This window comes from Pelobates fuscus, chromosome 2 (genome assembly GCF_036172605.1).
Source record: "Pelobates fuscus isolate aPelFus1 chromosome 2, aPelFus1.pri, whole genome shotgun sequence".
NCBI classification, from domain to species: Eukaryota; Metazoa; Chordata; class Amphibia; order Anura; family Pelobatidae; genus Pelobates; species Pelobates fuscus.
In genome coordinates this window covers 152,383,802-152,397,165 of record NC_086318.1, presented here as the reverse complement: position 1 = coordinate 152,397,165, position 13,364 = coordinate 152,383,802, and the positions used below count along the sequence as shown (strand labels likewise).

The following is a 13,364-nucleotide window of genomic DNA, read 5'->3' as shown; positions in this document are numbered from 1 at the left end:
CAGGGTTAATACCATATGATCTTGTTCTACATGCTGAATTCATTGTAAATCTCTGGTGGGTATAGGAATCTGGCTAGTTCCAAACGTTCAGTACGTGTATAGGGCAGTTATAATAGGAGGTATTCTATACCTCTTGTCTAATTCTACATTATATTTGTTGCAGAATGTATTTTGCAGAGCAATCCAATGGCACACAGCACCAATGCATATTTTTATTTGGATCATCTGCTAAGAACACTATCCCAGCTGCAAGTCACCTACTGCAGGAGTCAATCTAAATGAGCTGTAAATTCCCTGTACCAAGTGCAGCACTGTTTACCCTAGCAGTGCTATAGTTAGATTACAAATAAACACACACACACACAAAAAATACATTTTTGCTAAGTCATTTGGAGCATTGACAAATCATTTACTTAAGTAGCTGTGGCCACACTAAACTAACATACAGGATTAAAATTAGTTGAGCAGCCAGTAGAAGTTTAAATATGACCTTCCCTCTGTGATAGGACTGGGAAGACGTCCCAAGTCTTTCTTTCCATAGTGATCATGTTTAGATAATCAAATTCTGATGGAGGCTGGTCACTAAGATGGACACGTTGGCAACTAAACCTTTGTGTGCCTACTGCACTCCAATCAATGTGTCAATATAGCTTTTTAGTGTTGAGAGCTGATGGGTCTAATCTAAGGGTTTAATTGTAACTAAAGTGGCACGTGAAGACTTGTGACCTAGTGAAGATGTCCATGTGGCTGAAACATTGACAGGCCATGAGTTAGGAATGGTTTGGCACATAGAGAGTCTAGTCGCCCTACATAGGGTAACGCATGAGAGTCTGCTTGGCCACCTAAAAGGTGATGCACGCCTCCAAACGTTGATATGTAAACATCTAGGCAGCCCTCGTTACAGATGTGGACACAAAACGCACATGTGTGGCTCTTGTGCGCTAGGAACAGAATGAAGATAGACATGTGGTAACAGCAGGTCCTATGTCCCATCGTACCAGCCTGTCACCCCCACCGAGGAATCTTTGGCTTCAGGAAACATAAGATTCTCAGATGGGCATCTACTCTGAGACAGGATAACGACCAGTGATCAGAAACCGTTGTCGATGTTCGGAGCCTGAAAGAGAAAAGACTTCAGGATTAGTGGTGTTATTAGAAAGTGGCAAGCCAGAATTCTGACTTCTCTCATACAGCACTTCAAGCTTTGTAACAGCACATGGAAAAACGCAGATGGAATTATGATCATAGTTATTAATAACACAGCCCCGGTACATTCGCTGCCAGGATCCTGGGAAGCACAGCTCTGGCCTCAAATCATTTATTTTCCTCGAGTTGTCTCTGTTCCTCCCACCTCCTCACATAGGCTGCAAACCTCACAATGCAGGCAAATCCTGTTCCAATCCTGTGCTGGGATTTATTGTGCTGTGTTAGCAATGAACCATTCTAAGTTCTTAGAAGAGCCACAAAGATATGGTGTTTTAATGTATCTAGGAATCCGGGTTATTATCCATTTAATATGTGATCTCTAAACAATACATAATGCATGGCTGTCACGTTAAAACCATGGATATAGCCAATTATAGGCTAATAATCCCAGTTTACTTAGCCTTCATTCAGTTAAATGCAGGCACTCTCACTGTCTGCCAAGATGCTTACTTAAGTAGAACATGCTTAAATATATAAATATTAAAACTTTCTGTCCTGATCATATTTCAAATTCAGCCAAATGAACACAAGTGCAGGAGGGGTTGGGGAGAGAGGAGTAGGTGGATGATTTATAAAGGGGTAAAAGCATTGTGAGAAGAAACTGCCAAAGTCAGATTAAGTAAACTACTGTCTCAAACATGTGACAGTGTGGTATGTCCTGCCTAAAAAAAACTCTTCATATTCTAAAAGATGAGTGCATCTATATGCAATGACGGGATCTCATAATGTGTTAGACTAGATTCAGGCATAGGCAACCTTCGGCACTCCAGATGTTTTGGACTACACCTCCCATGATGATTTGTCAGCATTATGGATGTAGGAGCAGTATGGGGGATGTAGTCCACAACATCTGGAGTGCCGAAGGTTGCCTATCCCTGGACTAAAAGAACTGAGCAATCATATTCTTACCCATGGAACCTATTCATCAGATGCAAGCACTACAATGTTTAGAAAATAGCAACACAGTATGCAGACGGTTCAGTCACATCACATAATTTTGACAGTTTTAAAGCTAATAAAATATCTATATAACAATGGCTGACAGCAGATTTAAACAGATGCCACATGTGTGATTAATTGGTGCATTTTATATGACATAATCCCCCTCCACCTCCAGGACTCATTGTTCTTGCAAAGGACTATGGACAGATGTGCCTGGTCAGCATATCACCTATTTACCCAATTACATTTACTCTGTCACTTTATGCTGTTGGAATAGTAATGGCTATTTTGTCTAGATCTAAATGCTACATGCGATAACATAACTGTATTAAACTAGAGAGGATTTGAGCATTACACAATAGATCATGGCAAGTACATAAGCAGGTGTACAAGAAATGTAGTCCCAATAAATAGGTGTATACCCATATTGGATTAAAATGAAGCAATATTGTAGTAAATCATGGACAGATCAGGCTAGAATATGCCAAAATAATATGTGAAATGCATGGGTATTTCAAACACAAGGGAATACATTGAGATAATGTAATGCTTACTGACCGCCACTAGATGGTGCTCCAACTTCTAGCACCCCAGGCCACTCATGGCTCCAATCCGGTCCAGTTTGAGGCCAAAGCATCCCTTGGATAAACCTTTCTTATTAATGCCTTTAAATTTACGGGTGTTGGGATATTCATTGAGTAGTCTGGACCAGGCTGCTCGAGAACGGGTGTCAGCACGCAGGTCCCGTAGAAGCCGGGCACGGGTTTTAGCATCAATGTTCCTTTCTCCCCTTTCTCCTGATGCTAAATACTCTGCCAGTTCCTCACCCAACAGAGCACGAAGTGACTGCAGAACACAGAGAAATGCAATGCAAAATTAGTTCCTTTAATGAGGCCTGATAGCGTCACTTCTACAGCAATGTGTTTGTGTCCTATTTAGCATTTCATGCATTATTAATGAGCAATTATAATATCATAGGTTTGCTTTGGGAAACACAGTTGGGTTTATTCATTAAACTCTGAATTGTACCAGTTTGAATTCCAAATTGAAACATTTTGGCAAAAAACAAGCGAAGCTATATTGCGGAGTTGATATATATATATTTTGAAATCAGATTAGCTATTTTTGCCTAAATTTAGCAATTCTAATTCTGAGCCTGGTAGGTTTTTTTTTTGTTTTGTTTTTTTAGTAAATAACCCTAATTATTATAAAGAAAGTATGTGTTTCCTAAGATGCCTAACACTGACTAAGAAGAGATGGGTGAATGCAGATTGAATGGAATAGTGAGGTCATTGATAGTTTTTGCTCGTCCAGTCCAGAGACAGGTGGCCAACAGCTGGGATATTTGCTAATAAGCCAACAGGTTATCAAAGTGTATGTTCAGAAAAGTGCTGCAAAGTTGTAAAAGCAGTGCACTCACCAATGGAATGTATCTGCTGATTCCACTGGTTTCTATGGTGACTGCTCCAGCTACAGAATTCTGCACCACTTTTCAAGACAACCCTGATAAATCTCGCCTACCTGTCAGACAAGAAATGCAGGGGTCTGCTATGTGCATCATGTTCTCTGCATGGAACCTGAGCAACAACAGCAAAATTAGGACTAGATGGGTAATTCTATTGGGATCTGGGAATGTGTTGGATCTATGAAGGATTACATTCTGAATTCTCACATTCTCATGAAGGACCTGTGGTAGAGGAAGAAATCCAGGGATCTGTGTCATATAATAGCAGGGTGGGGTTTAAAGTCATGAAGCGGCTGACACTAAGCTTATGGACTATAATTCCCACCATGCTCTGACAGCATTTGACTTGTCCAACAGTCCAGTAGTTAGCGTGTCAGTTATTTCTAACTAATTATAGTACCCCAATGGCAATATGGGTTTATCATTTTAAAAGCAGTTAAAGTATCTCTTTAATCTCTTTAACACCTTAAGCACCACCTAGGATAGAATCCAACAAACTATTTTTCAATCATTCCCCTGATTTGAGAACAGCAGAGCTGCCAATGCTGCACAAGCAGCAGATTGCAATTTGGCACAATGACTACATTGTGATGACTGTGTGAAAGATCAGTGGCTGTAAGGAGGGGTTGTTAATATTCCAATCCATTTACCATCTATTCTAATACAATTACATTGTGTTTCTTGAGGTGTAATCTTAATCACGTTTAGCACGTCCACTACTTATAAAAAGGGGTATATGGAGCCATAAAATGCATAGATTGCCCATGAAAACATTTCTGCTGAGTAGATTGTGGACTCTGAGCTACAAGAGTTAGCTCACTCTGTTATTATTATTTGAATCTGCACTTGTGAGAATCACAGATTAACCACCTCACTACCACAAGTCGTGTCAAGACACTTTTCCCAAAAGTTCCCAAAAGCTAAAGTGAAGATAATATTAGAATTATAATAGAAGGAAACAGTGTCACAAACAGATACTATCTACACAACATTCAGCAGTTTTATACAAATTAAAAATGTTTGTGCTAAAAACGAATTGTGACAGAGAGAGTATAAATTATTAAAATCATTTTTCCCCACACTTTGATCATTTATTTAAACTGTCCATTTCTGCATTTTATTATTATTATTTCACCTGTACTCTATGCTAGCATGGCACATTGTGCATCTCCTAGAGGCATTTTCAGTGAGTATTTCGCAAAAAACAGCTGCAACACACTTAGAGGAGACGGGGAGCTATTCACCAAGTGGCCAGTTATTAGGAGTTTAAAATGTAGGCTAAAATAGTCTAATTGGAAATATATAGTTCCGACATCTGGTTTACAGGATTTTTTTGAGATGCTTTCTGCCCCGCGGGGCAGGAAAGGGTTAATCATCTAGATGTTTGAGGGATTTTTTTTTTTTTTTTTTAATGTTAAGTTAGCAGGTGCTTGTGTAATATCCAGTGCCCCTGATTTAAATATAATATGCCAGACAGCCACCTGCTCACTCTCGTTAAGAAATAGTTTGTATCTATGGCACTCTCTGTATATAAACATTCTCTCTGTTGGCAAACACTGGATGAATGAGATATGGCTCTTGGATCTTTTCCACTATTTTTAGTCATTATAATAAAACTATCACTGACTTCAAGCTGCTTGTCAAAAATATACATTTTCATATGAACAAGTACATCAGGAATAATGTAATCTGGATATTGTCATTTTCTACTCTCCCTAGACTCCTAGAGCATTGATTCTGTAGATTACTGGGATTTCATGTAACCAGGTAAATGCTGGTAATGTGATTGTAAACACTTGTTGCACTCTGCAGGTGGGGTTACCAGAGGTCACTGTGACTGTAACCTATGGATCAGTGTCTGTAAGCAGTGCCCTTTCTCCGACCCCCGGCATAAAGATTACACTGTATCTATGTGCACAGGAATCCCATGTTGTGGCAGTCGTTTTGCCTTTTTCCCACGCATTTGTTTTAACTCTTTTTCGTGCAAATATTGGATTACATTTTAAATGCTGGCACACCAGGCATCCTCGCTATACCAGCTGTTGGCCTGATGAGGGGGGCATGGCAGAACCGCCCTGGTACCCAGCCAGACACCTGGACTCTACAGAGGGAGGACACAGTTTTCACATGTAGATTTGCTCTGGTGTTTCTAGTGAGCTGTATGTGTGGTCCTGGATGTTTGCAACCCAATTACAAATCAGATCAGCCACATAAATAATCTAACAGTCAGGAGAGATAGGGAGAACCTTTTGAAGGTAACCCTATGCTAAATTGTATATATGATACTCCCCGGTGAAGGACAGTCACCGTGCGCCTCAATGAAAGGCTAATTCTAAAAGAGGAGCAATCAACGATAACACTCTACGGTATCCATGGTGACTGCTCCATCATGTACTAGTTCTGATATTTATAAATAACCATAAGTGAGGGAACCTTGCGCAGGTGACGCTAGCATATTTAAGAGGGACAATGCTGTTCCATTAGCAGTCATTGTGATTGCCCCACTTCTAGAACTTTTCTGCTAATAGGCTATTATATATCTAACCCAGTGTGTTAAAAAAGGAACCATTTTTGATGGTCCCAACTGAGGTCAAGCTGTGAGGAGATGCTGGAGATTCGCACTGTCGCACTTAGGCAACACTTAGATTTTGAGTTTTGCTTTCCAAGTATTAAACAGACTAAAGTGCAAAGGATGCAATGTCACAGATCCAACCTTAATGCCTTCCTTTCCATTTTGTACAATATTTTTTACAACTGAGTGATCTTTCTCAGTTTGTGATAACATTGTGGAATGCTTTGCCATACACTGTTAAGTACAGCTAGGTGGCTCTGCCATGTATCTACTACTATATACACTTACAAACCTGGACATTTATCCGCACCAATCACATAATGGTATGGATGTGAAAATATTCCAGCACATTCACTAAACACACGCACTTTGCTGGTAACATACCCGAGGCAAACTCAGCTGGCATTCAATAAACCCATCATTCTTCCAGCCCTCTCTACCCCCTGCCCTTAAATTCTCAATCTGCACCCTTCATACACCTGTCACCTTGCAGTTCACATGAAACAACCAGCAGTAACATTGCAAACAGTACAAGCACAAATCAGAAGAAAAATAACAAAAACATAAAATATTAATAACAACAGAAAAACAAATATAACAAAATACAAACCGAACACACAAAAACACAGACAGAAAATAAGCAGCACAACAAAAGGTGGAAACTGTGAATGAATGCAAGAGACAGAGAGAGAGAGAGAGAGAGAGAGAGAGAGAGAGAGAGAGAGAGAGAGAGACTGACTCTCCAGGTGAGCACTCACCTTTTGGTGTGCCTGGCCAGTGGGTTTTGCCTCCATCCTAACATACAGTGCAGCCAGCACAAGTCCCCAAGCAAGGATATGAGAGAAATGCATCCTGATTCTAGGACTTTGTTACTTCAAGCAGAAAAAAAATCCCCCAAGTGTTACTGTTACAAAAATACAACGAGCAGAAGAGCTGGAGTTGGCTTGGGATCCCTCCTCCTCCTTCTTGTCTGCTCCTGTAACACTGTGTGAACTCATATCAACACCCCATTCATTTATAAACACACACTGGTGACGTCACCTCATTTAGATAGGAGGTAACGACTATCCCATCCAGGATATGTAATCTTTTTGTTTCTCATGGGTCGTTCCCATCTACTAATTTATTCTTTTTTGTTTTAAAAACGGACAGGGGGCAGGTAGTGTTCACTATAAAACAGGGATCCCTCTCATAACCCCCAAGAGCCACAGGTCGAATCCCAAATGTGAGTGCACTAGTACTATACGGAGAGAGAGAGAGAGAGAAAAGAGGGGATAGATGGACCTGTTCCTCCAAACGCCCAGACACTGGGCTATCTAGCAAAGGAGAAACTCCAACCGCAGGAGTTGATGTATCATCTGGCTCAATGACCACTGCTTTCTACATTAGCATAAAGAGGAGACCTAAGGTAGAGGACCTCAGCAATGCCTGTATATGCATTTATTGCTATAACTTTTAATGGGGAAAAATAGCTAGTTTGAGCAGTCTCCAGATCCTGCCTTGGGATTCCAGGCAAAGCCGCCTCCATTCAATGCATCCTGGTGCTTACAGAGTCCCTCTCCATTGTATTCATTAGCTAAATACTCTGTGCCTGACATACATTCTAATATCACTAGGGTGCTCCGATTTATGCTGAGATCTGCATGTTTGAGGCACTTTTTTCAGATGTAGTTGTGATGGCTTGTAATATTCGCAAATGACTGACACTCTCTCTCTCTCTTGCAGTTCTGTCAGCAACATGCATACACATGCACACAAACAAAATACATGCATACACATCTCTTGCATTTCTGGTACATTACTCTCCTTACATACAGCTGCATACATAAACACACGCATTCACTTGTTTCTCTTTTATTTACTCTCCCTCTCACACCAGTACAAGCACATACACATAATCATCATACTACATATACATACAAACATCCACACACAGTCTGCACATTGATCACCTTCTCACACACAGTTGCCCAATTGCATACATATATTTGTCTATCTGTCCCCTTTAAACAGTTGTTGAATGAGATCCCAGCTTGCTGCATGGTGTGACTGCTTGTTTAAGGAGTATGCATAATTTACTGGTATCAAGAGATTTGAGATTTGCAAACTACACATATGTGCAGAGAGATGTCAATTAAATCTATCCCTGTGGCTTGCTTTGAACTCTGTGTTCTGGTTATAGTACAGGGTTGGGGCACATGCTATTGCACACACTGCTTGCTTCACTGAAGATATCTTACTGCTGATAGCAGTATCACTTGTTTATTTCCCACCTGCTCACACAGAGACTAAGGGCACTACTCTCCATACAATCTAAGCCTTTCCTGTATTATTGGTGTGTTCTAAAGCCAGCTATTGGCAGATGCGAACCTTCACTTTTGAAAGCTATAAACTGAGCCTTGCCATTTACATTGTAAAGTGAGAGTTTACACACATTCCTTTTGCATAATGATGGATTGTGGGTTGTTGAGATACCTTAGTTGTGTGTTGTGTATGCTGGTCTTGACAGCGAGGAAACCTCACAGCCTTATCTCAAGTAGCCCACTAGCAGTGAAAACATATCTAGACTATACAAGACATCACACAGCTTTCAACACAGGTACTGATAGTTTTATCGGTCACTGATCTGTTGGCAGCTTCAGGAACTGATAACTATCAGAAAGCACACGTCTTGGAACTTACTGAGCTTGTCAGAACAGCTCGTACTGTATAGAAATAGTCAGCGGATGTGATGATTACATTATCAGCCTACAGACCATTATTACCTTACACCCACACTCAGGATCACAAGCCTTTCTATAACGTACAAAAGATAAGAGGATTAAACAAAGGGCAAATTTAGAACAGGTGGGGCCATGGGATAATAACATCTCAATGGGGTCGTCGTCTATTTATTAATACAGATAGAATTTATGTTGATTTCTCTTTATAGTCTGCATAGCTAAATCTAGAGCAAGATGATACATTTGTTTCAGTGTAAAAGTGCATGCACATATTGAAAAATCAAAGTACAGTATGTTTGTGACGCCATTCTTTAGCTATGTCTGACTTGGGTACCCTGGGCCACTTACACTTTTTACCCCATTGTTAATTGGACCCTGACTGCTAACCCTAGTCGTTTCCCCTAGTCACTGTCTGTCTATCAGCGGTGCCAGGTTAATAGAGAGTCTTGATAAATAGCAGTTTGTAGCCCCCCCCTCCCCCCACCCCGGATCCAAAGTCTGTAAAAAAAAAAAAAAAAAAGCAGCGATTATCTGGCCTTGATGTACAGACACAGTTAAATGCTACTACAAGTGCAAATGCATCTCAGCATCAAGTGATTATTGCACATTGCATCAAGCGGACATGTATGGAAAAAAAACACAAAAAAAACCAGTATATAGTGAAATCAACTAATCAGAATAAACACAAAACATATCCTTTGTCAAAAGAACACAGGCATAGATATTTGAGGTATGGTAATTGTCAATATGGACTAATAGGAACATTTGTAATGCGGTATAATAGCCACACTGGCTGACCCTGCTATGAACCTTGGTAAAGATCACAAACAGTCACAAGCAATGCTTCCCTATCTGTGGAATACAAAAATATTCCATTGCAAACCGAGTGTTTCCTATTTTCTCACCAGTCCACAAGACTCAAATGTCAATTGCTTTTCAAATTCTATAGCAGACTGGTGAGGTTTTGGTCATGTAACTGACTGACTGACTGAAGGTGCACAAAGGTTACTGTTAGAAAAGGAGAGTGACAAAGGTAGGCAGGTGACTTCTTATATATATATTATAACATCGAAATTATGTTAAGATATTAAAAACTAATAGAAGTGTTCCTTTGGTTTTATTTTTAGTTTATCTATAATCATTGCTAGTGAAATCTGTATTGATCCAGCCGTAGGAACACACAGGGGACAATATAGAACAAAGAGTCCTTCTAACTTAGCTTGTGTGATCTACTTCATATATGTATGTTATTCTTGAATAAATATCCACATGGCCAGCCAGGTGTACCATACTCTCACTGAAACTGAACAGCGCTTTCATGGGGACAGGGGACAGCCATTAGTAATGCATTAACTATTTCACAAGAAACTACCGATTTTTTTTTGCTTTGTTTCATCGTTCTTTTAGGAACCAGCTAATTTATATCCATTGAGAAATCAACATGAATTAATTTAGGATAACATTTATATGATGTTCTGATATACTGTTTTTCGGGGTATTTTTTTATTTTTTATTTTTTTGCACCTTGGGCTCCTGAAGTGATAAGAAAAATAAATGGACGGAAATTTCAGAAAATGAGGGAACAAAAAAAAAAAAAACAACATAGTGTTTAACCTCCAGCAAATATTAATTTAGCTCAATTATATTATTCTGCTACAGCTAGAAGCTGTTCGAGGTTTACACACTTGTCACGTGTCAGCAGCCGTGTGAAAGGAAGAGACTCCCTGCCAGCCTATAACTTCACATTGGAAGTGCTGATTATTAAACATTATTAAATATTAATCCACATGTACATTTTAATTGACTGTTTGCCAAGTTCATCACTGCTGCCCTCATTTATTGATTTCATGTATAGATTTTTTTTTTTGTCAGGGGACAGCCTAGTCGTCTAAGCCACAGCACATTTAAAGTGACACTGCACCCCTTGGCACATTCCAGATATGTGCAGCGGCATTATTGGGGGGAAAATGGTGTTGGTGCCTTGCTGTACAATAGTAAATATCTGAGAATGAACTTTTGGTCTTGCAATAAATTTTTAGTAATGTCTGTTACAGAACTTACTGGTTTCTTATGTCTAGTGAAATTTCATAATTCCCTGTCTCCACAAGAGTCATTTATCGTCTGCATCCTACACGACGTAGTCGGAATTACTTAAAGAGACCAATAATGCTAAAGACATTAACTTTCGCAAAGAGAAATATATGTGCATATAAGATGCCGGAACCCATGGGTTGAAATTTTTCAATCACTCTGTGAGTCTAGCCGCTGCCATAGAGTACCTATTGGTAGTATCATTCATTTCTTTACCGTGGACATTCACCTATGCATATTAGTGATTTTCACTATAATTACTGTGTTTACAGCCAAGCGCTCAGGTGTCGCTAACCTTATTTTCAAATTCTGACTTGGTCATTTTAAAGCTAGTTTGAGATCATGGAGTTAAAACAGTACAGTAATGGCCTGTCATGCTGAATCTATATAAATAGCCATAAAGACAATTGGTGATTGCTCCTAGACACGGCTGTGACCTTTCCTATAATTTAATTTATTTTCAGCCATGTAATAAATGAAAGGCATAATATTATATTTGCTTCAATGTAAAAATCAATAAGCCTACTAAATATGGAAGCCAGGCTATGTTTCTAACAGCAAACTCAGTAATCACTGCTAGTCCCCTTTTTATTTTAGAAAGCACAGGGGGAGTACATGAAACCCCACAGTATAGGAGAATATCAGAGCCTTCCCTGACACACACAGTATGTACACACACAATAGACTACTAAAACCATTTCCCACTTGATATAGGTGAGCATCAGATCCATCTTCTCCATTATATTGGAGTACCTAATTAGTAATTATTCAGTATAGGAGTAGAGTGCCAAAAAAACCTCTGTAGAACCGTATAATTCCCCACAGTATAGTACACTAGAAGAGCTATTCCGTATTAAACCAGATCCTTCCTGAAAATTAGGGAGCTGTTTGGGTGGAAAGAGCAGAAACAGCTGCCACCTCAAAGAAGGCTACTGTGGAGGTTTGGACAGGTCTATTAGCATCTGAAAGTAACATGGGATCAATGAGGCCTGCGTAGTTTCAGAGGCCTCTGCATCCCAGCATTTGTTGCTTTAGCTGTGCATGGGTTCTTTGTCACATTGCAATTGCTGCTGTTCTTTTGTGTCATATGTGGTGAACAGCAACAATTGTAATGTGATGAAGAACCCATGCACAACTAAAGCAACACATTGTTTTCTATATATCTCTAATTAAAGGGACACTATAGTCACCAGAACAACTACAGATTATTGTATTTGGTCTGGTGAGTAGAATCATTACCTTCAGGCTTTTTGCTGTAAACACTGTCTTTTCAGAGAAAATGCAGTGTTTACATTACAGCCTAGTGATAACTTCACTGGCCACTCCTCAAATGGCTGCTAAAGCTGCTTCCTTGGGCAGTGCTGCAGAGTAAGCAGCACTACCATTCAGTGTCTCCACCCTCTGCATGCAGACACTGAACTTTCCTCATAGAGATTCATTGATTCAATTCATCTCTATGAGGAGATGCTGATTGGCCAGGGCTGTGTTTGACTTGTGCTGGCTCTGCTCCTGATCTGCCTCCTTGACAGTCTCATGGAATCCTGTGGAAAAAGCAATGTGATTGGCTCAGACCACCACTTCTGATGATGTCAGCAGTCAAAGGCAGACAGGGGCAGAGCCAGGAGCTGCAGACTTGAATACAAGTAAGATTTTACTATATTTAGGGAGGCAAGAGGAGTCCGGGGGGGGAGAGGGGGAGGGGCTAGATGGAATACATGTTTGTGTTCCTGACCCTATAGTGCTCCTTTAACATATTTTTCCGTTAGGGTTACACAAATAAGAGAAAAGTCGTAAGTAGTAAGTTCTCACAAACATTAATAAAACAGAGATCTTCCAACAAGGCTTGTTATAGCCCACTGTTCCTGGTTTGTGGTGAATTGTCTCAGTATGCAGAGATTTGGACAAAACAGTAATTTAACTTAAAGTCTTCATTGATTAAACGAATGGCATTAACTGAGATGTCCGAGAACAAAACCAAACCGTGCAAGACCAGGACCAGCAAAACAAAATAAAAAGTCTTAGTAGATATTCCTAACAGGATTAGCAAACAAAAATATAACGTCTTTTGGCTGGTTAACCCCTTAAGGACCAAACTTCTGGAATAAAAGGTAATCATGACATGTCACACATGTCATGTGTCCTTAAGGGGTTAAACAAATAAGCCAAGATTTACCAGAAGGTCCAACACTGGGCCAGGCAGGCAAGGGTTAACCAAGGCAGATTTGCTCAGGCAAGGTTTAACAGAGACAAGTCAAGGCAGGCAAGAGTTAAAAAAGGCAAGTCCAGGCAGGCATTTGTGAACTAGCGAGTTCACAAAAGAAACAGAACCCAGTGCGGTCTGTGCTTAAGTAGGCTAAAAGTAGTG

At 40.0% G+C, this 13,364-nt stretch overlaps 1 protein-coding gene across 1 annotated transcript; it reads right to left on the bottom strand.

The window, feature by feature from the left end:
• Positions 1 to 388: 388 nt before the first annotated feature.
• On the bottom strand, positions 389 to 7,158 carry NPPC (natriuretic peptide C). Its single transcript, XM_063441095.1, has 3 exons — positions 6,944 to 7,158; positions 2,707 to 2,994; positions 389 to 1,117 (listed from the first exon to the last, which is right to left on the bottom strand). Exons 1-2 carry the CDS (start codon positions 7,034 to 7,036, stop codon positions 2,731 to 2,733), a joined length of 357 nt encoding a protein of 118 aa, XP_063297165.1. The 5' UTR covers positions 7,037 to 7,158; the 3' UTR covers positions 389 to 1,117; positions 2,707 to 2,730.
• Positions 7,159 to 13,364: the final 6,206 nt, after the last annotated feature.